The sequence below is a fragment of the Maniola jurtina genome, chromosome 17 (assembly GCF_905333055.1).
Source record: "Maniola jurtina chromosome 17, ilManJurt1.1, whole genome shotgun sequence".
NCBI classification, from domain to species: Eukaryota; Metazoa; Arthropoda; class Insecta; order Lepidoptera; family Nymphalidae; genus Maniola; species Maniola jurtina.
The window spans coordinates 5,064,047-5,087,291 of NC_060045.1; the positions used below are offsets into that span (position 1 = coordinate 5,064,047).

General features: G+C 39.6%; 4 protein-coding genes across 6 annotated transcripts in view; 3 read left to right on the forward strand and 1 right to left on the reverse strand.

The window, feature by feature from the left end:
* The window catches only part of LOC123873761 (protein brunelleschi), a 33,923-nt gene extending 12,804 nt beyond the window's left edge, over nt 1-21,119 (forward strand). The window contains exons 15-18 of one of the 2 annotated variants that reach the window (XM_045918779.1): nt 517-714; nt 1,311-1,518; nt 1,892-2,133; nt 21,105-21,119. In XM_045918779.1, the coding sequence (XP_045774735.1) occupies nt 517-714; nt 1,311-1,518; nt 1,892-2,120 (635 nt within the window). In that variant the 3' untranslated portion in view covers nt 2,121-2,133; nt 21,105-21,119. Of the gene's footprint in view, nt 1-516; nt 715-1,310; nt 1,519-1,891; nt 2,465-21,104 lie in introns of those variants that run through there. The other variant, XM_045918778.1, reaches the window with a different exon arrangement.
* Nucleotides 3,280-4,639, forward strand: LOC123873774. Of its 2 annotated transcripts, none has more exons than XM_045918805.1 (3): nt 3,280-3,318; nt 3,768-3,954; nt 4,205-4,639. In XM_045918805.1, exons 1-3 carry the CDS (start codon nt 3,287-3,289, stop codon nt 4,586-4,588), a joined length of 603 nt encoding a protein of 200 aa, XP_045774761.1. In that variant the 5' UTR covers nt 3,280-3,286; the 3' UTR covers nt 4,589-4,639. The 2 variants fall into 2 exon arrangements, with proteins under 2 accessions (XP_045774761.1, XP_045774760.1); XM_045918804.1 differs by lacking the exon at nt 3,280-3,318 and adding an exon at nt 3,327-3,503.
* On the reverse strand, nt 4,635-7,249 carry LOC123873766 (ATP-dependent DNA helicase PIF1). Its single transcript, XM_045918788.1, has 3 exons — nt 6,398-7,249; nt 5,910-6,073; nt 4,635-5,818 (listed from the first exon to the last, which is right to left on the reverse strand). Exons 1-3 carry the CDS (start codon nt 7,149-7,151, stop codon nt 4,823-4,825), a joined length of 1,914 nt encoding a protein of 637 aa, XP_045774744.1. The 5' UTR covers nt 7,152-7,249; the 3' UTR covers nt 4,635-4,822.
* A 293-nt stretch (nt 21,120-21,412) lies between the features above and the next one.
* On the forward strand, nt 21,413-22,789 carry LOC123873772 (protein twist). Its single transcript, XM_045918801.1, has one exon. It carries the CDS (start codon nt 21,455-21,457, stop codon nt 22,403-22,405), a length of 951 nt encoding a protein of 316 aa, XP_045774757.1. The 5' UTR covers nt 21,413-21,454; the 3' UTR covers nt 22,406-22,789.
* Nucleotides 22,790-23,245: the final 456 nt, after the last annotated feature.

Below are 23,245 nucleotides of genomic sequence, written 5' to 3' on the forward strand. Positions count from 1 at the left end.
CTTTAATTTTGTAAGACTTTGTAACATTGTTGAGGCTCAAAAGGCTAGAACTTAGAGCCGTAAAGTGCAAACAAAGAGTCTCACACGTGCTCGGCGAGTGTAAAGAGTCGCAGCGAGTACCCGAAGCTCCCGATAACTCCATTTTCAGATACGGAAACTCCATTTTAACAAACCGTACTAATTTTATCTATAATGCCTGAAACACACTCGAAATATTATTATTAGCTATAAGTAAATGTATGTCGTGTCAAAAGTACCGTCAAACTGCACAGATAAACTTTGCTCAGACTTAAAATACTGTTAAAATGAAACAGCGTTATACCGCTGGCCAAAATCTGTCTCGTTTTAACTGAAACTTAGTCTAAGCAAAGTCGGAGTGCGCTCTATAGATTTCAACCTTAGATTAAAGACTAAAATCGTACTTTTGACATGACAGTTGACACATATACAGAGCAAATAATATGGCGAGTGTGTTCTTAAAATGTATGCACTATAGTCTATATTTCATTTCCACAGAAACTTTAGAACCAAAAAGTATTAGCACAGGCAGTTCAACCAATAGTCTGGAACTGATGTGCTCGGACCATTTGACTAGGAACGTAGACCTGCGATGGCATCTGCTGCAGTCCAACATAACGGGGAAGGCTTCGGTCAAAGGCATCACACTGTCACAGACCATGATGGATATTGTTAGAATGTCGCCCTTGAACTGGGGTAAGTATTTGTTGTAAACGGAATGAACTGTTATAAAATAGTACGAGCATTTACCAAATTATTATTAATAATAAATGCATGAATCTTTACCAATATGACAAATGTATAAGTGCTTGTATGCCTATCTGATTGACATCTGTCTGTCTGTTAGTCTACCCTTTCATGGCCTATCCATATAACCAATTTTGACATTTGGTGCAAAGACAATAACTGTTTTTAATGCAAAGACGTAGACTATTTTTAATTAATTTTAAGACGTGTCCTTTTAAAAGAGTTTGATGTGGTACAAAAATAGCTCTTGGAGATGGTAAACTATTCTTAACCTGGAAACTCAGTCCCGAGGATTTCTAAAAAACTAAATTGACATGGCGGAAATCCCAGGCGCCATCTAGTATGTAAATATTCAAATATTAATCATCATCGAGTCTCCCCTCAGAATAAGAAAGGTTTAGCCATAGTCCACCACGCTGGCTAAGTGCAGATCACACCCCTTTGAGAACATTATAGAGAACTCAGGCATGTAGGTTTACTTACAATGTTGTTCTTCACTACTAAGTCAACAATTTTAATAAATAATTGGTCAAAAATATTCGTAGAAGTGAGCGTGAACAAGCAATGCATCAAGCCTCAAGAGGAGTACAGCTGTATAGCGGGCGAATGTCTCTCTCTCGGCGTGGCCGTGAGGAACCATCTGGACAGGCCCTTACACAAGCTGTGCCTCTCTGTGCAGTTCTACCAGGACTACAACAATGGCGTGCTCAACTACAAGCTGGACAACCGCGTCGCCACTGCGGGGAATAACAAGTAAGATCCAGTACAACTGTATAGATCTTAAAAATGGCTGCAAAATAGAACAGTTGTTTTGAGCACGCTATTTTTTATCAAGGTGTTATTACTAGTAACTGCTGCCATAGATTAAAAAACTCTTTTTTTTACATACTTCGGGATATGATGAAAAAAACCGAAGAGTTATATGATATAGATCAGAAAATTTTCAATTGCTTCCTATGTACTTGCTTTTACAAAATCGATACACTCAACTATTTTTATGGAATTTTTGACATATAAGTAACAAATCCTACGAAATCTTTACTAAGAAAATCTTGGCTGAATAGTCTTTAAGTATTGCCATATAAAGCCAATAAAAACATACTCATCATAAATGTATATATTGCAGAGTTGTACTGTCAACCCTACTGGAATCAGCAAAAGCGTTCCACGAGTGCACCGTCGTATTCCTAACTCCCGGGGATTACAAAATAGACATCCAGTGCTCGACCACAGAACCTATTCTGGACGAGGCACCGCTCGTCAGGGACAGCCAACCCAGTGTACAGTCGTGCGCGGGCGAAGTCAGTCACATCTGGAGATTCATCCCACCTGTAGCAATAAGCGTCACAGATTAAAAAGAAAAGTTATGTACAGTTAAAATGGGTAACATTAGCACTAATAATAACAATTATTATAAACATTATGCCATTATGTTGTATATTAATTTTTATTACTTTATTATGCTTTTACAAATGGGTCGGACCGATCATGAATCATTATTCAGTTTCAGTTTCGCTAATCATATTAGTCTTTTATTTCACTAAATGTTACACACGGCTCTAATGTTACCCACCATGACTTCAGACTAAACAATCTTATTTATTCGACCTAGACTATTATTAATAAAAATATGATTGAAACGTTTTATTTATTTATATTAAGTTAAACAGAAAAATAAAAACTATGTTTTGAAATGAAATGATAATGTGTTTTATTTCTTTTAAATTGACATCAACTTAAGAGTTTTTATTTTTATTTTAAATAAAATAAACTTGCATCTGAATTAAAAGTAAAAACAAATAAAAATAATGATTAAATTATTAATTAAATACATGTACAATAACAAAAAATAATAACTAATTATTATGTTTTCATTCTATCACAGATATTGAAATATATTTTTTTGAAAATTTAATTCAGACTACTGCTGATTCGCTAACTCGGGCTCAGGTCTGTAGAGCGCACTTTGACTTCGCTCAGACTTAAGACACCGCTAAAATGAGACAGCGCTATACCGCTGGCATTAATCTGTCTCGTTTGAAACTTAAATCTAAGCAAAGTCAAAGTGCGGTCTATAGATTTCAACCTCAGTGTCACATTGAATGATAGCAATCGAGCTCCTCCGTAATCCTGAATTATGTATCAGATCAAATTTTGACTTAGGTACAAGTTTCGTTTAGTCAACTTATTAGACTTCATTTCAACTCTGGCCCAACGTATGTTTAACGTGTATTCAACTCTAGATTAACGAATGTTCAGTTCGTAGGTATAACAACGAAAAATAATCAAAAGAAACCTTTGATTAGGTATGTAACTCATAAACTTCTAGTAATAATCATAAAGTAGCTAATCTATAAAAAACAAAGTTAGCACAAAAAAGTTCGCGGTCAATATAGTGTATGTTTTGACCTTAAATAACCTTTTGAAAGGCTCAAAAAGAATAGAACCCAGAGCTGGAACACTAGTTTAAAAATGTTATGTTTATGGTCTTGACTCTTGACAGTTCTTGCTCATTTTGAGCATGAGATCACAGCATGAAATTTTGACAAATCAGTAAGTATTAAGTAATCACAATTAATCAATTTTATGCTGTACCTAAATAATATTTTTAAATAATCGGGATATATATCTATTTTAAAAGTTTCAAAGATAATAAGCACAATGTCAAATACGCATTGTGCAGTACAAGGATGCAAAATAAGTGTTTATAATAAACCGATTGGCGTCTATTTTCATCCGTAAGTTTTCTGTTTATTTACATAGTTATATTTAGAAACAATGATAACCTCGCATTAATTAATCGTAATCCATCATTTAATTGTAGTGTCTAATCGTTTCAAAAGTTAGCTGTTATTCCTAATTCCTATAAAAGTTACAAAAAAGATTATTAGCTGTAGTTAAAGGTTATAATCGCTTGGCCCTGTTATTAGAAGTTTTAAGATGCTTTAACCATATACAGTGAAAATATATTATCTTGTAACTATTATTTTGCTATATTTCAGATGTCCTGCATCAAATGATATGAGGAATAAATGGCTGCATGCATTGAAAAATAAATGTGCCGTACTTGATTGGAAAAAAAGTCGCATTTGCTCCAAGCACTTTGAAAATAAATATTTTGATGCTCAAAGAAAACTTAAAGATACTGCTGTACCTACGCTGTTTCCAAGCATTGGTCAAGTTCATAAAGTAAGTGTTATTACCTACAAGAGACTACATTTTCAAGATTGTTCTTTTATAATAAAACTAGATGATGCCTGTAACTTCATCTTTGTGAATTTAGGTTTATAAAAGTCCTGTGGGGACTTCATTGATTTTCCACGACTAAAAGTAATTTCATCCAAATTGTTTCCACAGATGAGCTGCTGTGAAAAGCTAACAGACACATTCTTTGCATTTACAAGTGGATTTCAAATGTATCTATATTCTTTATTTTCAGATTGCCTACACCTCAAAAACCAGAGTTGACAAAATATTACATGGATTACCCCAGGCAGAACTTGTAATGGATATCAAGAAAAGCTTGCTAAATCTAAAAGAGCCAGCAAACTTTGACAAGAAGGTATCAGATGATTTGAAATGTAGATCTGACGCCCCAGTAGAAACACAGCAGTGGCTCTTAATCAAGAAACAAAATCATTTAAACACAAGATTGTTGGAGCTTGTAGCTCAGAACAAAAGACATGCAGAAATCCTTCAAAAGAATATGGACGAATCTAAAAAAAATATAGATTCACACAAATATATTATAAAAAGTCTACAGGAAAAATTGGTACATCTTGAGGAGCAAATTGAAATCTTAACTGCAGTGGAATCACGGTAGATTAATAATATTGTGTCTGTTTTCTAAAAAATAAATAATGCTAAGCTTTACCAAGTACATATTTTATTATTCTAGTGTCATGTTGCTAATAATACATGCTCATTATATAACATACATGATTTACAGAAGTCATTCTAGACATTACAGAATGTATAGATAAATAAATTGCACTAGTATTTTAATAAATAAAAAGATAGGCGTTTTTATTCTATTATAATAATTCAGTCTTCACTGTTACTTTTTTCTTAATTGTTTTTCTAGTATCTCTCGAAGATTTCCTTTTTTATTTGACTTGTCAGATAGACGCCTACCTAATGGTATTATTTCCATTTGTTGCAAACGTCGTCGGAATCGCTGGTAAAATTCTAAAACATCTGGATTAGCCCAGACATGACGTGAATCAAAGTCTAAAACTCTTAATGTATCCAAACTTTGTGCTCTGCTGAGAGCCACATATGCTTGCCCAGCTTCAAATATTTTGCCCAGAGACATTTCCACACAATCTAGGGTCAATCCTTGTGACTTGTGGATGGAAAACGCCCAAGCTAAATTAAGTGGTATTTGTCTGCGACAAAGTAAAGTGCCATTTGCATTTTTGACATACCACCGTTCAGTTCTTGCTGTATATTCTTTTTTATTCTTGAACCTTACAACTGGAAATCCTTCATCAAATCTCACAACCACTCCTCTAGCTCCATTTACTAAACCTGCGTTAACATTGATATTTTTGAGTAACATCACCTGGGCTCCCAATTTTAGCAATAATTTAGAAGGAGCGATTGTTTGCATATCAAGAGTAGTAGAAGCATTATCACTGTCTTGTGCTGCAAATAATTTTTCTTCACCAGACAAATCTTGCAACTTTGTGTGGTTAATCATTTTAGAATCATTAGTATGAGAACATAATCTTGTGGCTAAGATTCCATCACTTTCGATTTTCTGTGATGCAGTTTTCAAAAGTCTTTCCCTTATTTCCTTTGTTACTCTACCTATTCTTATACTATTGAGTATTGAAATGAACTCTTGATCAGTTTGTCTGTGAACTTCCTTTAACTCAAAACACAGTTCTATGCATTTCTCCCAACACGATGTTTGAAAGCAAAACCTCTTAGTTGATTTTGCTTTGTCCACTACTGGAGGAAGCTGTAGAAAGTCACCACAAAGAATTAGCTGAATGCCACCAAAGGGTTTATCATTCTTTCGAACATATCTTGCAACTGCTTCCAATTTCTGTAACAAATTTTTACAATTTAAGTTTCTATTTTTTAGTAAAATTCTAATTTTGAAGACTTTAATAATGAATTTAACATATGAGACAAACCTCAAAATAAGTTCCATCAACCATAGATATTTCATCTATGATGAGATGTTTGCATTTTCTCCACTTTTGTGCCACTAATGGTGTCTTAATGGCTCTCTCACTTAGCTTCTCTATTGATGCACTTCCATCTCCAATGCCAGCAAATGCATGTAGAGTGGTTCCACCTAAAAATAAAAAGATTTTCTTACTACATTTTGTTCCAATAAAATTTAGTTGGCTTGAAGTTGCCACTGATTGCAGATTTCTGCAGAAATGACCTTATTCATGTGAATTTTAAACTGTATATTAGATACTTGTGGACCATTTTTATATAACTTGGCGCTGACTTAAATACTAAGTCAGACTATATTGAACTGTGAAAGTTTGGTTACAATCTGTCTATTGACTCGTTTGTTGGGTGCACACTACCCAAATGAATTAGAAAAAAAATTGCAAATTTATAATAGTAGAGATAATATGAGAGTAACTGATATAGGATTAATCCATACCAATATGACAAGCAGCAACACCAGTTGATGCTGTTGGCATAGTAACATCTGGTGGTAACGCTGCTACTATTCTCTTTAAAAGAAAACTCTTTCCTGTGCCTGCAGATCCTGTAAAGAAAATATTCTTGCCACTGAGACAAGCTTCTAACACCCTTTGTTGTTCAGCATTCAAAGAGCAAGCTGTAGTCAAAGGTGATGGAGAGTATAACTTCTTTGGAACCGGACCTCTACTGACATCCTCTAATTTGCGTTTCTTTGAAGGTGGCGAAGGTGTGGTAGTTGTTGCTTTACTTATTTTACTCTTAGCTTTACACACATCAGCAACTGTTACTGGGCTGATATCCTCGAAGGCTTGAGCCTTTCCACTTAGTAATTTTGCTCGCATGGTCTTTTTGGAAGGAGTCTTACTCTCTGCTTGGTCTTTATCACCAGTAATCTTAACAAATATAGTCCGTAAAAATGAGACCAAGTTCGTTGGCGGAGCGTTAGATATGAAGAGCGTACAGCCCGCGTCTTGAAATTTTATGCTTGATTTTCCCTCTGCCATGAACTTTTTGAAAACATTTATATTCTTTATCGCTAGCCGAATTGGCGCTTGTTTTTCACTCGTTATTTCCATAAACATTTCTCGAAACTCATTCCGAATCAGTCTAAGAGAAGCGGTTTTGTAACTAACTTTTCTCGTAACAGATCCTTGTGCGGTCATCCACTCTACCGTTACTGCACAGGATAGAAAAGTTTCTCTAGATTCCATTTTATGTAATGGTTTATTAAATTCACTTTAATTCATAATTTAACTATAAAATAAATGGAATATATACAAACAAGCGCAAGCGCACCACCATAGATCATCACAGATAGATCATGGCACGATCATGGTCTGTGGTGTGCACTGTGCTGTGGATCATAGAGTAAAGTTATTTACAGCATTTTTTTTTACTGGTTTTACGGCTTTGGGTCAAATGTCATTTCACGTTTTTTAAAGTGGCAACGTAATCAACTTTTTAAACTGGTTTTGCAGCTTCGAGTTCTAGCAATTTTAGACCAGTGAATTGATAAGAAACTCAGTTCGCTGTTGTTGTGTCCTAAATCCTATCAAAGCCTAAATCCTAATAATCTGAGGACTGATGTAGGGGTTTCAAAATAACTGCCACATCTGTTCGTTAGCGCGTTTCAAACTGAGACTGCACGAACATTCAGGCACCTGCCTACCTACCATCACGCGGCACGCACATAACTTGTATATTCTTACATAAAGGGGTTTAGAATATTACATCTAACTAAAGAGACATGGTCAAGCGCAAACGCGGTGAAAATTAAAAATAGGGCAAATAACTAGTTAAATTAGCAAATAGTTAATAGTGGATAATTATGAATTCAGTGGAGGTACGCCGTACGAGGTATACATTAGCTTCTATATAATTTTATTTGGTAGCCGGAGACAAGCTGTCATTTAACGGACAGCTAATAATTTATCGCCGGCCGTAAAAGCGTCTAAAGATAAACACACTGTCAGAGGCAAACATAAATAGGTAGGTATACCATTACAGCACAATGAATGAACGCTACGATCATGCATTTCTATTTTTCAAGCATACAAATTTGTCTTGTACGGTTTTTCTACAGCATAGAGTATAGACGGTAGAATCTGTATACTGATTAAACAAAAGTAGAGACGTAGCGCGGACTTTCATTTCGATGGGAGCTGTCCTGTTTACCACATATCGATGTATTTACCCACTTACCAGTACCTATTTAGGTTCTTCACTTATTTTTTTATTCTCTATTATATATACTCACTATTTACTTGTTATTCAGTTATTGCCATTGGCAAGGACTACAATATGGCAGAATAAAGGCAGATGGAGGAGGCCTACCTATATCAAAAGACATACCTACTGGGGATTTACAACGGCTACCGTCTGGTGTTTGGTATACTTATATGTTAAAAAATAAAGTCTTTATTCATTTATTTTAGTAAGTAGTTAGCTACATGACCTTAGTTTACTCGTAAGTAGGTACCTAACTACTTACATACGTAATATGTTACGATGTAGTCTGGATCTCTGTTACCATAATATGGTATTGAGGCTTCTCAAATAATTGGGTCATCCTCTTCGCATTAGGTAACTTGATCCACTTACAAAGGCAACTGTTTATAGCTGACCCTAAACTGTTAAGCCTTACATAGACGACGAGCGACGGCACTATGTACGTACCACTACCGACCACTCCGACATCAGTGGTACCACAGAGTGGTACCGAGTTATCAAACTTCGTCTACTTGAATCGAGATGTCTTTATTAGCCCTAATTCTCACGAGCGTTATAAAAGCGTTGCAGTAAAACTCTGCGTTGGACGCGTTAAACAAGCGTTGTAGTGTGAACAGACTTATTTTTTCGTTAATCTTATATTTTTAGGGTCATTGTTCCAAAATGGTAAACGAGCTAGAAACCTGTGAGACGCGGACAGACAGACAGACAGACAAGACTACAATATCGCTGCCCGCCATATGATGGCGGGCAGCGATATTGTTTAGAAAACCAATACCAAAAATATTTATCTCACGTGATTTTTATCTGGATGAGGGTAGTTTAAAGTTACCTATCTACAACACTTTTGGTAATATGAGTGGTCAGTGGGTACCAGGAAGTTTCCTCAAAATCAATACGGACTTCTATTTCTCGTGTCTATTTATATTTACCTAGTACCTATATAGTAGGTGGGTACAGGTGACGCCAAAATTCTAGTCGCTCAGAAGATATTGTAACGGCCGGCCTGACCGTGCTGTTGCGTTATAACTATTTACAGAAGTAGCGTCAAGTATACCTACCTATTGTTTTTAATTATATGCAAAAATTGGTAAGGTGCTTTGGTAAGTAAAATCTATAGGTTGGAATAATTCGATTTGTGAATTGAAGAGACCGCCAGGCCAGACGTTTCATTACTGCTCCAGAAATTCATTACACATGCTATATTTCAAAAGCCTGCCTGCCGCGACAGTGAGCGATCTTTGATGCCAAGTGACATATTGAGATCATTAGTCAATCCTCATAATACCTAAGTAGTTACTAGTTACCTACCTATATTGTTTGGTATAGATGGCGATAGGTTTCTATACTTATGTTTTTTTAAAAGGACTAATACTCCCCTTTCCCCTCCATTAAGCGTAAAGCTTGTGCCAGGACTGGGTACGACAATAGTGCAACAGGTGGGGTTTGAACCGCCGTCCTTTCGGAATTCAGTCCGCTCCTCAACCGTTGAGCTATCGAGGCTCTAAATTATAATATTATTTATAATGTTTGGTAGATGGTGATAGGTGTTAGTATTGTATGAAGATTTTGCATAACAATGATATATTAAAATATGTAGTTTTTTATTCTGCTTTTTACCAGTTTCCTTTAGACAGGCTTTTTTTTAAAAAAGTCTTTTTGGGCACCCTAGACAAGGCATGTCTCCATTTTGTAATGGTACCCTATCGTAGGCGGAAGGATTTGCGAGCCCACCCATTGCTATTGTGCCAATTACTAAGTATGTTACTAAAGCCGGGTTTACACTATACGAGTTGTCATGGACCGAATCCAGGCTTTCAGTCTCTCGCTAATGGCTCAATGATTAGGACGACGAAATGCGAAATCCGAGAGGTCGTAGGTTCTTACCTTGTTCTTTCACTTCTAGTATAAGTATACCTAAAGTAGGCACTTACTATTCTCTGTTTCTAGAAGCTCTAATCATGCTTATAAAATGAGTTAGTTACAAAGGTCTATAAAAAAGAACCATTTGGAAGAGACAGGATATAAAATTATCAATTCGTCTGGGGAAGGAAGTAAGAAATCTGTAGGTAGGTTTTTAACGACGCGACGCTACGCTGCACCAATCTGATCGTCAAGAAATCATAATATCATCATATGGATAATTTGCAAGTCGAGGCAAGCAATTGGTGCCTACATATCGCCTCTATCTCTTTCAACGCTGAATATTTCCAAATGAACGTGAAAATAAGTATATTTACTTTGAAATCAAGCGGCGGCGTTGATACTTTTAGGAGCGCCTTCCGTTCAGATTGCGCATGTAATAAAATATTATGACTGCGATACTCCAAACAAATGCGCCAAATTATATCAAAATTCAGAAATACGTTCGATATGAATTTGATTTTATGTTGCACTTGTCAAAAACACAGGTATGCACCTAAGTAGTATAGGCTCCAATAGACATTGATCCAAATTCCAATGCGCTCACCAAATTAGTGCCTACCAATCTGTAAACGGTAATATAACTTAGTGGTTGAGTCGTTTCGGCCTCTTATTCGGGGATATTTCGGGGGGGCACTTGGCGAGCGTAGTAGCCTATGATAGGAGATTCGTACTCCGTAGTGGGCCGGCGAGGATTTGAGATGATGATGATAAAGGTGTAGGTAGGTACCTAAAAATTGTTTCTAAACTAGGTAGGTGATTAATTAAGGATTGATCTGTGCCGCGGTCCAACACCGCGGCGGAAATCACTAAGCATGTCATCACTACCTTTGTATTTTTTGGTATAGATATGACGTCCTATTTACCTACCTATGCACACTGTCCATCTTCAATTCAAAAGTAACAAGGTGCAAGATACTTTCAGCCCCATAAAATTACGATTAATATAAGACTTATACTTACCTACCTATTTACAAATTCTCTGTACATTTCGTAGTCCGGTCGCTGAGATCATCGGTCGAGAAGACATGAAAGGGATCCATGCAGGAAACGCAAACACATTATGTAGGCTCAGAATTAGCAAACCGCCTGCATCAAAGTTTACAAACCAGCATCGTTAACGCGACAATATTGTTATGAGCATTTTGTAACTACTAGAGACCTCTATCTCACACCTACCTATTTGTAGAACTCTTAGGGTTGACGTCCATAAACGTAATGGAATGGAATCTATTGAATAATTTACCTAAGCTTGGATTTATAGTATTTGATATAGTTACTTACGATTGAAATTTGTGATAGGTACCTAGGTATTAAGTATAAACCTACTTACGTACTGAAACCAAAACAGCCCGGCTAGCATGGGCAGTAGATAAAAATTATATCCCCGATTATACCTACCTACTTATCCACTGATTTGTACGAGATCAGTGGATATAATCGGGGGATATAATTTTTATCTACTGCTCATGCTAGCCGGGCAGGAATAGGCGAAATCTTTAGGTTAGGTCCTAATGTAGATAGTATGACATTCCGCTATGTTCTGACTTATAGTTGAAATCATTGATAATAATCAAAACCACCCCTTGAAATCATAGAGCTATATAGGGGTGGTCCTGACATAAATGGTTGAAATGTTAGGAAAGCGGCATCAAAATGCCGAAGGTAAACTAACGTTTTTTCTGTTAAGTAGGTATAAGTTTGACGTGTGTATCTGTGTATCTGTCTGTGGCATCGTAGCGCCTTAACGAATGAACCGATTTTAATTTAGTTTTTTTTGTTTGAAAGGTGGCTTGATCGAGAGTGTTCTTAGCCATCCTCCAAGAAAATCAGTTCAGCCGTTTGAAAGTTATCAACTCTTTTCTAGTTACTGTAACCTTCACTTGTCGGGGGTGTTATAAATTTTTAATTTAGGTACACTTTTTTAATTTCATTCAATTGTTATACAAATAGCTCGTTGTTTATATTAGCCTATGGGCTATGTAGTAATTAGGTAGTTGGCATCGTTCCGAGTAGGTAGCGTCGCGCAGGGTTGCGTTACCTACTGCATCTGCTGAAACAAAACAATTCGTGTGAACCGGACAATGCAGGGTGATGCTACGGTGACCATCAAGCGCATCTAATTAGGACTATCCTAATATCCTAATTGTACTAAATATTATAAAGGCGAAAGAGTGTGTGTGTGACGTGTGTGTGTGTGTATGTTACTCCTTCACGCAAAAACTACTAGGCGGATTTGGCTGAAATTTGGAATGGAGGTAGATAATATCCTGGATTAGCACATAGGCTACTTTTTATCCCGGAAAATCAAAGAGTTCCCGCGGGATTTTGAAAAACGTAAATCCACGCGGACGAAGTCGCGGGCATGAGCTAGTATTCTATAAATTACTGTGATAGCATATACTTATCAGCAATATTGTGATTAGTGGTTAAAACGTCCCCCTCCTAACCGGGAGATTAGACCCACCTCTAACTTTTCAGAGTTATGGGCGTTTTGAGCTACGGTGATTTTCAACATTGGAATTTTAGAGTAAGTAGGCAGGCACATATTTTATAGTATATATTAAAACCATCGATGTATATGGATTAGCCTTTCCCATACAATTCCGTCCGCAAAAATACGCTTGAATCTTACGTCATCGTCATTGACAAAGTCAAGAGACTTTTGCAAATTCTCTTGACTTTTTGAGCGCGTTTTTTATCTTCGAAGGGCCCATCCATATACATCGATGATTAAAACAAATTACCTAATTAAGCTAAAATTAATTAATAGGGATGACTATTGAAACCAAAAGTAGACAAGTAGGTATAGATAGGTAATATCTCGGAGAAGCTTTTTGACCCGGTTCCTTCCTCACCTTTCTACAAGCGTACTGCAACTCGAGTCATCCCTTAGGTCTGCAGTCTGCACTCGTAGGTAGGTACGTAATTGAAATTCCACGGACACATACGAAGCGATTTGTTTCCTAGTTTCTAATGCGACACGCTTGGATACGGAATGCCCCCTTCAATTTTCTCTTTCAGCTTTAACACTAGCCAGTCCGCACCACCGTAGGTTGCATCATCGCTTGCGAGCTTGCGAGTCAATTTTTCATCTTTTTTAAATTTATAAAAAGTTTTTAGTTTCTTAATAAATACTGTACTTACCTAATTAAAACGCTTGATGTTGTTTATGGTCAAGCACTAGTCTTTTTCTTATTTTTTTTTATTTATAAAAAAAATTCTTGTTAAGTTAATAATAGGAGTGTCCTTAAACTAAATTATTGATGGTGTGCATGGGCGGGCGTCGGCGTCTCGGAGAGAGCAGCACACATGGGACGCATCTGTGCTCAGCTCGCTGGAGGTGTACCCTGAAATCCGAACCCATAGACGCGTCTTTACATCAATCTTTATTTTTTACTTGCTGATGCCCGCGACTTTGTCCACGTGGATTAAGGTTTTTAAAAACCCCGTAGCAATTCTTTTATTTTCCGGGATGAAAAGTAGCCTATGTCACTTTCCAGGCCTTTAACTACAGGTAGGTACTAGGTATCCATGTAAACAATGAAGTTATGAAATAAGTTATATTTTTCTTAGAAAAATTTGGTCCTTAGTTTTTACCTAATACCTACCTACTGAAAGAAAAAAATATTTCCCTAACGATGAAACTAGAAAACTAGATTTTTTTGTAGAGGGTCCACATTTATACTATAGAGAAGTTAAATCTTAAGTTTCTGGACATTTTGCACACTTTCATAAGATAGTATACCTACCGTATGTCCGTATACCTACTTACTTGTTGGTATGTAGAATTGTAGATACTAGATAGGTACTTCGATGTATCCATTCTATCACATAATCCTGGTTTCGATGAAAATCCTATATTTTAATGAAATCTTGATTTTACTACACCACTACTAGGTACCAAAATACACTACACACCACTACTACGTAGTCCAAAATGAATCTAATTACAGAATTATTAGGTAGATTATCGGTAACTATAGTTAGGATATAATCATGTAGGTATACCTAAGTAGTACCTACTTCTTACGTATCTACCCTACCTAACCAACCTATAAACACATATTATATCTTTTAGGTAGGTATCACCTAATGGCAATATTAAGTAGGGATGCTAAAATTAGGATTATGATTAATAAATTCGGATTTTGATCAAAATCCGGATTATACGACCGTACCTACCAACTTCTTTAGCTTTTGCAATCGCCTCTTTCACTGGAAACAAGAAATAAATGAACGAAAACAGTGCAACATGTGTTCAAACTTAAGTTAATGCTATTCCGAAAATTCGCCTAAACTCGTTTTATAAAGCCTTCGAGACAGATGTTCAGTCATTGATATATTTATCGGCGAATTAGTAATTAGGCAAACAATAGCTGTTATCAGTCAGTTAGTGGCCAGTCGCAACAGGTAGGCTCGGTCTATGGATCCGGCACACGTGTGACGTATTTTCCTCGCCACAGCTGCAGAGACCTCGCAGATGTTTTATGGCACTGAACATTTCCAAGACGCTTTATTTATTACGATATTGCCGTTTAGAACCTAATCTCCGTTTTTATTATGAAACAATGGTCATCACGGGCACTATTTTTGGCATATTGCACGCAGCTGTGGGCTCGATTCTGCGTGGGAATGGTTATTCTTTTTTGTTAATACATACATAGCTTTACCTACCTAAAAGATAAGAAAGAAAAACCCCCTTTTTAGTTCTCTGGACCTTTTGTTTTTGATTTAGTTTTTTAAACCCAATGTTTCCGACACGAACAACATACCTACCTTCCTAAGTAAAGCCATGGCTAATAAGGAAGTTCAAATTTTTTACGTCTTCAATGGATTTTTACGTTTTTTCGTATCCATAGCTACCACATAACAAAATGCATCGCCTTTCTACTAATTTAAGAGCTCAAAGAAAATATTTTTACCTTGAAGAAGCCTTTAGGTAAGTGGAACCTAAGTTCACTACATAGACTATCTAACGATACGCCTTAAATCTATTATTATCATCATCATCATCATCAGCCCGTGGGCGTCCACTGTTGGACATAGGCCTTCGTTACAGAGCGCCACCACACCCGGTCCTCAGCCTTCCTCATCCAGCCACTTTATATCGTCGCTTAAATAACCGACCATAATATTATGAAGTACTTAGTTATGAGAGTAACAAATAAGAAAGTTCTCACTGACACACATTCCACTTACCCTTTAGAGATTAGCCTATTTATCTCAAACAGGTGTCACTTACACCGCAAACTGAAGCATTTTCGAAAATAAACCACGGTGTCGTAAAACTCTAACCAAATAAACTCCGCTAGGCGTTAATCTTCAGCTAAAACATCTGCCCCGCTCTCTAACAAGGGGATGACGTTTTATCTGAATTCTGAACATCACAGGGGATTGACAACACACCGACTTTCAGGACTCATATTATCGTTTATGAAACTTGAAACTCGGGAGAAAGATGGTAGGTACATATATACCTACCTCTACCATCTTTCTCCTTAAACTACTATAGAACTATAGAAGAAAAAGTTGTGTAGGTACCTACCTAGTAAGTACTAAATAGGTACTTATTACCTAGGTATACCAATAGGTTTGTATAAAAATTAGGTAACTAACTCGGTATAACACCTTGGTAGATACCAGAATATATACATACACAAACGATATACCTGCAATTTAGGTACATGGCTTGTGGTGGTTTTCTGCTTTGTTACAGGAATCTAAATGATTACCCAAATAATGATAGTAACAACGATCAATTACGTAAATAAGTAGGTACTTAGGAAGGCAGGTATGCACCTAATTGTTTGTTTGCTACATAAGTAACATTGCTTTTTAAATATTGCCTAACCCAGTGGTCTAACCCTGTTTTTCCACAGGTTCATTCATAAACAAGTCTTATCTAGTTACCTACTAAGGCGTGAGAATCTAACTTCAAAGTTAAGATAACGGTAAGAGTATTACAGTTTATGAATGGAGGAAATATCTATAGAGTCCCAAATCACCGAGTGTTCGGCAGATGTTGACATCCTAATGAGTCATACAAAATTAGGTAAAAGGAAGCTTTGATTGAAACATTGTCGAAGGTTTTTAGTAAATTAGCACTATTTCCTACATACTTGACACATAACTACACTACGTACTGTACCTAGATATAGTTAGGTACCAACATTAAGTAACTACTTATATTATGGTAATTTTTATAAGTACATCACATGTTTTTGGAGTCTTATTAATTTGATTAGGTATACCTACTTAGGTATTTACATATTACATATAAATTTTACATTGGCCTCATGTAATATTAGGCAGGTAGGTAGGTATATTATATTCATAAATGTACCATATTATCTAAATACATACTTAAATTTCTAGTCTATTTGGATTCGGTACAAATTAAGCTATCATCCATATAATATGAAATGCATTCCTACTTATCTAGTCACATATTTTTGCATAGCATTTTTTTGTCATGGTCGCCATGTTGGATTTGACATTAAACCTACCGCAGACAGGTAAGGTATAGTGCGTTTCATCGGATAGTACCTATGGCGTTATGTTGGCTCCCCTGTCTGTTGGGTGGTCATTGGCACCGTATTGGCATGAGAAGACGCAGATTTTGTTTATTTTCATTTGATTTTCATTTCATTCATTCAGGAAAATCAAATGAAAATAAACAAAATCTGCGTCTTCTTGTGCAAATATCGTGCCAATGACTTGGACAGACATGGGAGCCAACATAACGCCATAGGTACTATTCGATGAAACGCACTATACCTAAGTAGGTAAATAGGTACCTAAATTAATTTGTTTCAGGTAGATGCACATTCCTAAATATATTTAGATAAGTAAATATAGCATTAATAAGTCTAATTATGCTGCATATTATGCTGGTAGGTAGCTATATTATGTGCACCAACATCCAAATAAATTAAACTTGGCCACGCGTCCTAAGCCCAACTGAAATTTTTAAAATACGGATAGAATAATGAACCTATTAATAACTCGTCGGGCTCGTCACTGCTGCGGTTGGTAATTATTCCCAAAATACACACAAAAGTTAAATAAACCCTTCACTTGAACAACTATAATCTAAATATTTAGAGAAGCTTTTCTATCTACGTAAAACGTACTCGTAGCAATATTCTTATATAGTTATTCCTTATTTAAACCTAAAATATTATTTAGTAAGTATAACGAACTTAAATTATAAATAGACCTACCTACAAAGAATTTAATTTTAATAAATATAGGTAAGTTTTGAAATTACATACAATCAGATTATTATCAGAATATAATCAATTAGCAACCGCCCGCAGTATTTTATAGGCGAAATACTTATTACAAATCCTCTTTACTCCAAATCCTGTGGGAATTTCCGACTTTCCTTATCTATATTACTATCAATCAAGGACTTCTATGTCTACATAGAAGCCATTGATTACTAAAGGTAAGTAGATAGGTAGAGGTACCTAAAGACAACCACCGTGCAAAATTACAGCAAAAGTCCAAAGCCTTGGACGTAGACAGCTGTAAGGGATTACTGAGCACATGAAAGGTCTCCTCTCAGAATGAGAAGGGTTCAGGCTATAGTCCTCCACGCTGGCCAAGTGCAGGATGGTAGACTTCACATACCGTTGAGAATATTATGGAGTACTCTCAGGCGAAGCTTCCTCACGAGACGTTTTCCTTCACCATTAAAGCCAGTGACATTTATTTGCTTATAACGCATATAAGTACCTACCTACTTATTTAACTACAAAAAGTTGTGCGTGCCCGGTATCGAACACTCGACCTCCCGAATAGGAGGCGGATGTCTTAATCACTAGGCTGTCGAGGCTCGCGCGGCTTTTTATGTATGGGCTTACAGCTTTTTGCGTATTTTTACCGACCTATATTGAAAGATTATTAGCTTGTTTTATTTTTCCAATTTTACCATCATTGAACTCAGAATATGTTCCTACTGTCCGGTAAGTGAGCTCGCGCGCCCGCAAGGGCGCGGGAGAGGCACGTCCGAGGCAATGGCCTCCTGCATGCGGGATCTTCCGCCTGGCGTGACTACGCCAGGGTCCTTGGGTTGGCCCTGGGCCTACGGGCTTTCTTCCTCAGTGAGGAAGAGAGAGTTGGGAGCGGTCCTCACGCCGTCGTGGTCCGACCTAGCCGGGTGGAACCCGCTTGTGGGAAGCCCAGCTGGGTGGTCGACGTGTGCGGAGGACGCGCTCCAAGGCATCTATGTGGCGCGGTTCTCTACTTCCTCCTGTCTGGCGTCCTTGGTAGGCTGGGCCTCACCGGAAAAGGCGGCGAGTCGTCGCAGTCCCTCCAGGATGCGCAGGAGTGGGTCTTCCCCGCCATTTTTGATGGCGTGGAAAACGTCCTCTAGAGTCTCAAACGCCACGGCCTTGATGGCCGCGACGCTTGGTTCGGCGGTCCTCTTGGGCTGGGGCGGGATCCCCTCGGCAGGTCTAGGTTTCTGCACAGGCGGCGGCGAGGGTGCGCGGGTTGGCGATGTCGCCTTCCTGCGGCGACGACCTCTCCTCTTCCTGGCAGGAGCTTTCTCGGCGGTTTCTCGTGGCTTCGGGTCGTTTGCTGGCGTCCGTACCCTGGAGCCGGTGGTCTCGGTGCGCGGCGGCGGTCTTGAGACTGTGGCCGCGACGGTGCCCGCGCGTCTGTTCCGTGCCTCCTTCCGGAACACGGGACAGCCCACGTGGTTTGCGGGGTGGCTGCCTCCGCAGTTTGCGCAGGTCGCTGGGTCTTCCCGTGGTCTTGGGCAGTCCCGTGCGCTGTGCTCCTGTGAGCAGATCACACAGGCCTGGCGTCTGTGGCAGTTCGTTGAGGCATGGCGGAAGCCCTGGCATCTGTGGCACTGAGCGGGACCCTTCTTCCCTCTCCAGGCCTCGATGCGGACTCCCCCCATGCAGAGCAGCTCGGTCACGTCGTAGACTGCTGGTATCGTGTTGGGAGTGCGGCGGAGCATGGCGAAGAAGAGGCAGCCTGGTCGGCCTTTCCTCGCCTTGATCTGGCGCACGTACTCCGGCTCGAACCCCAGCTGGCGGAGTTCGTCTTCTATCTCTGCCGGCTCGGTGTTGAAAGGAAGGCCGCGGATTGCGACCTTCAGGCTCCTCTCGGCCGGCAGTGAGTAGGAGAACCAGGACACGCCCTCCGTCTTTTCCAGGGCGGTGAGGTACCGCTGGACGAGGCGGAATTCCTGGTCTTCCTGGGGCGTGAATCTAATGCCCTTTCCATAAGGGCGGGCTGCTGGGTTTCTGCCCAACTGGAGCTTAATCTGTTTGATGTGGTGCGTCCAGTTGGGCAGGTTTTCCACGATGAGTGGCGGGTAGCGAAGCTTTCGCTGTTTCGTCGGGGCTGGGCCGCTCGGTGGCGCACCGCCGGAAGGGGCGGCGGCGGCGGGCTTCGGCGGTGGCGTTGCTCTCGCGCGGTCGGCGTAGGAGCGTGGGGCCGGCGTCGGAGCTCGGGTGTCGTCCGACCCAGAAGCTTCGGCTGTGCGTCGGGGCATCTCGTGGCGGGAGGGAGGGGTTGTCTTCGCAACCCGTTTCGCCTCAGCGGGCGCGTCCTCCTCGGAGTCGGTGCGCTGCCTGCGGCTGGGGAGCGCACGGCGATCTGAGCCTTCCAGGGCCAGGATGGCGGCGTAGTAGGCGTCATCCTGCCGAAGTCTAGGCTGGACCGTTGTCTCGCTGTCCGCCACATTGTCGTCGTCGAGCAAGGGCATCGACAGCGGGCGCGGCACGGCGGTTAACGCGGCGGGCGCGGGTGCGGCGCGCGAGACGTGCGGGGCCGGTGGCGCGGCGTACGGCGCGAGAGCGCGCGTGACGGAGCCATACGGGGCTACAACGTCTGGCGCACTCGCGGGTGCGGCGCGTGATGCGGGTGCGGCGCGTGGTGCGGGCGCGGCTGGAGGCGCGGCGTACGGCGCGAGGTCGCGCGTGACGGAGCCGGTCGGGGCTGCGACGTCGAGCGCACTCGCGGGTGCGGCGCGCGATCGCGGGTCGCGAGCATGTCGTTGGTGGCGGCCCTGAAAAGGGCCTTTGGAGGTGGATGGACGGTTGTCCATCCTCGCGCGGCTCTAGCGGCGCGTGGGAGCAGTCGTCATGTTCCTACTGTTATAGGTAGGTATTCCAAGTCATTAAAGTTAACCGTCCTGTAGGTCGATTCCGAAAAACTTGCATCAATCATTATTACAATCGCACTGTTGTGATTGGCTAAAATGTTATTCTTGTTGCAACAATGTAAGTAATTTGTAGCCAATAGTGAGCGAGCATCAACAAATCAGAGGTCGTTTTGATCGTGACATTGTAATAATTCTACCGCAATCGAGCCCCTGTACGATATACGAGTACCTACCTACGACGACGTAACATATTTTTGATATAATCCAGACTCCTGTCAGAGCGCCGAACGTTAGACAAATATCTATGAAGATATAAATATTAAATATTTATATTATTCCTGTAAAGGCCTGATCGCGACGGGTCTGCCCGTGGGATCCCGGCTCCTTTGGTCCGATTACGTCAAGGATATTTTTAGTACCAATACAAGGCGACCAAGAGACGCGTCGCACCGACATAAAAACTTTTAAGCAAGGGTGGCGCCGATATTTTTGTATATTGGCGTGACAAATAAATAATAAAAAGTTTAATAGCTTTTACGAATCGCGTTCTAGATCTAGACAATGAATTTAAAAGGTTACTTTTAGATACATAGGTTGGTTACTCAGAATACCTAATTACCTATTTAAATGATTTACTTACTATGGATTTATTCGTTTTAAGGTAGGTACCTACTTAAGTAGCTTTTCCCGCGACTTCATCCGAATAATATTTTATAGCTAAGGTAGGTTTAATAGCGCTCGGAAATACGACTATGTTGCTATCTAGGTAGGTACCTACCTACTTACTTACCTATCAGTGAAAGAATTTTTTAGAATCGAATCTACAGTTCCGGATATTACCTACCCCCTACATTGAAACTTAACTCTTTATAATATTTGATAGTGCAGATTGGCAAAAGTCAATAACGTAGGTATAGGTAGGTAATTAATATCTTTAAAAAAATATTCCAGGAACTAACCAAACCAAGTCAGTGGAATCTTACAGGATGCACATTTACCGATGCGATCAGTTATGGCGACCGAAGCGCATACCCACACCTATCTATAAATCTACCTATGTATAATCAGTAAATACATTTCTGAGATGACAGACAAGATAAACACAAAACGATTGACTGGGTTTCAATATCCCCATCTCTTTCTAACGTACACAAAGCGCAGGAGGCGGCGCGCTGGGCGGGAGGCGCATCGGGTCCCGCGCACTGGAAATGGTTATTTTTTTGTATCTTGTCAATGAAGGGACGGGTAGGGGCGGACCGCGTCAGGAGTCAGGACTTTCAGTCTGTAGTTGCGAGCGCTTGCGCTGACATCCTCCGCATGTTACACGACATATCGAACCGTCTGCCGGCAAACGGATCTCGAACTATGAGTTACGAAAATTGTGATAACAGAGTGCTTATAAAACGAGAAGAGGAATCAGAGTACATCGACGAAAACGACCGGTATTTCAATTACGTGCCAGTGGAAATCAAAAGGGATGCGGAGATGCAAGGCTTCGCGCCATCCTCACCCACGCATCTAATGGATCTGAGCAATGGCCCCGACCGACCCCCGCAAATCCAACAGTCCTGGACGTCGAACGTTATATTCGACGGAGACGAAAGAGAATATCCGCAGACCCATTACCCTCCATACGACCAAATGTATATTCCAGATCAACGTCAAAGGCAGTTCACTCGGAGTGTTTATTTCGATGATTCAAGTTCACAGGACAGAGTCGGGAATTATTACGAGGCGACCGGAATGCCGAAACTTGGTGAACCAGCTTACAGAGCTTCCACAGAAGAGCGTAGCGACGACAACGAGGACCAGAGGCCGTCGAAGAAGCGCTCCTCGAAGTCATCTCGTAAGAAAGCGCAGTCTTTTGAGGAGATGCAGATTCAACGAGTGATGGCCAACGTACGAGAAAGGCAAAGAACTCAAAGTTTAAACGAAGCCTTTGCGAGCTTGCGACAAATTATTCCATCGCTGCCGAGCGACAAGCTATCGAAGATACAGACTCTTCAATTGGCCACACAGTACATTGAATTCCTGTACCAGATTCTATCTAACAGTGAGACTTCGTCCAGTAGTGATGTTGGCAGTGATTCCGGAAGCGAACATGGAAAATACCTAGCTCAGGATAAGTTAAGTTATGCATTTTCTGTGTGGCGGATGGAAGGCGAGTGGAATGGACAATCGTGATTCGTGATAGTTTCCTAGTTGAATCAATCTAAAGACGCTTACTTTATTCCATGTGTTATTACATAGATCGTTTATTGACTATTTGTAAAGGTTCGAAGTTTAAACCGTAGATAGTTAACTAGACTTTTGACCTAGTTTAAGGCAATTAACTATTAAGAAATTGTGATACTTTGTTAAGGGTATTATGCCAGAACTAAGGTTATATAATATTTCTTACAATATAATAATGACATATTACACTAAGACATGTTAAAATATACAGCTGTATACCAAAAATATGTAGTATGTAGTAGCTATAACAATTGAATTCCAATTTTGTACATTTGTTTGTACGTTAATTAAAACATGATTTATTAATAAATAACTACATGTATAGTAAGATAATAACTGCTCTACTTTTATTTTTACAATTTACCTAACAGACTTTTTTTATAAATTACCTTCATTAAAGAAATTGAAAACTTAAATAATGCGACACGATGGTGGTGGTGAAGTTCACAAATTAAATCTTAAATTCAATACTATATAACTTGTTTAATAAATTCGTATATAATCCGCACCAATTAAATGAATCGTGACCGTGCAACTCATTGCCTCTCACTCGCACGGTGAGACGTACGTAGAGTATGTACGAGTACGTGTACGAGTACGTAGGTACGTGTGTGAGTAAAGACAGATATCTGTATTTACTCACACACGTACGTAAATACTGCATGTAAAAAAATGGATATGCCTAAAGCCGGCTACACACGTGCAGTTCCAACTGACAGTTTCAACTGAACAGTCTGAATGTTCAGTTAGATCGTTATGTCAAACTGAATACTGAACAGCTGAACTGAC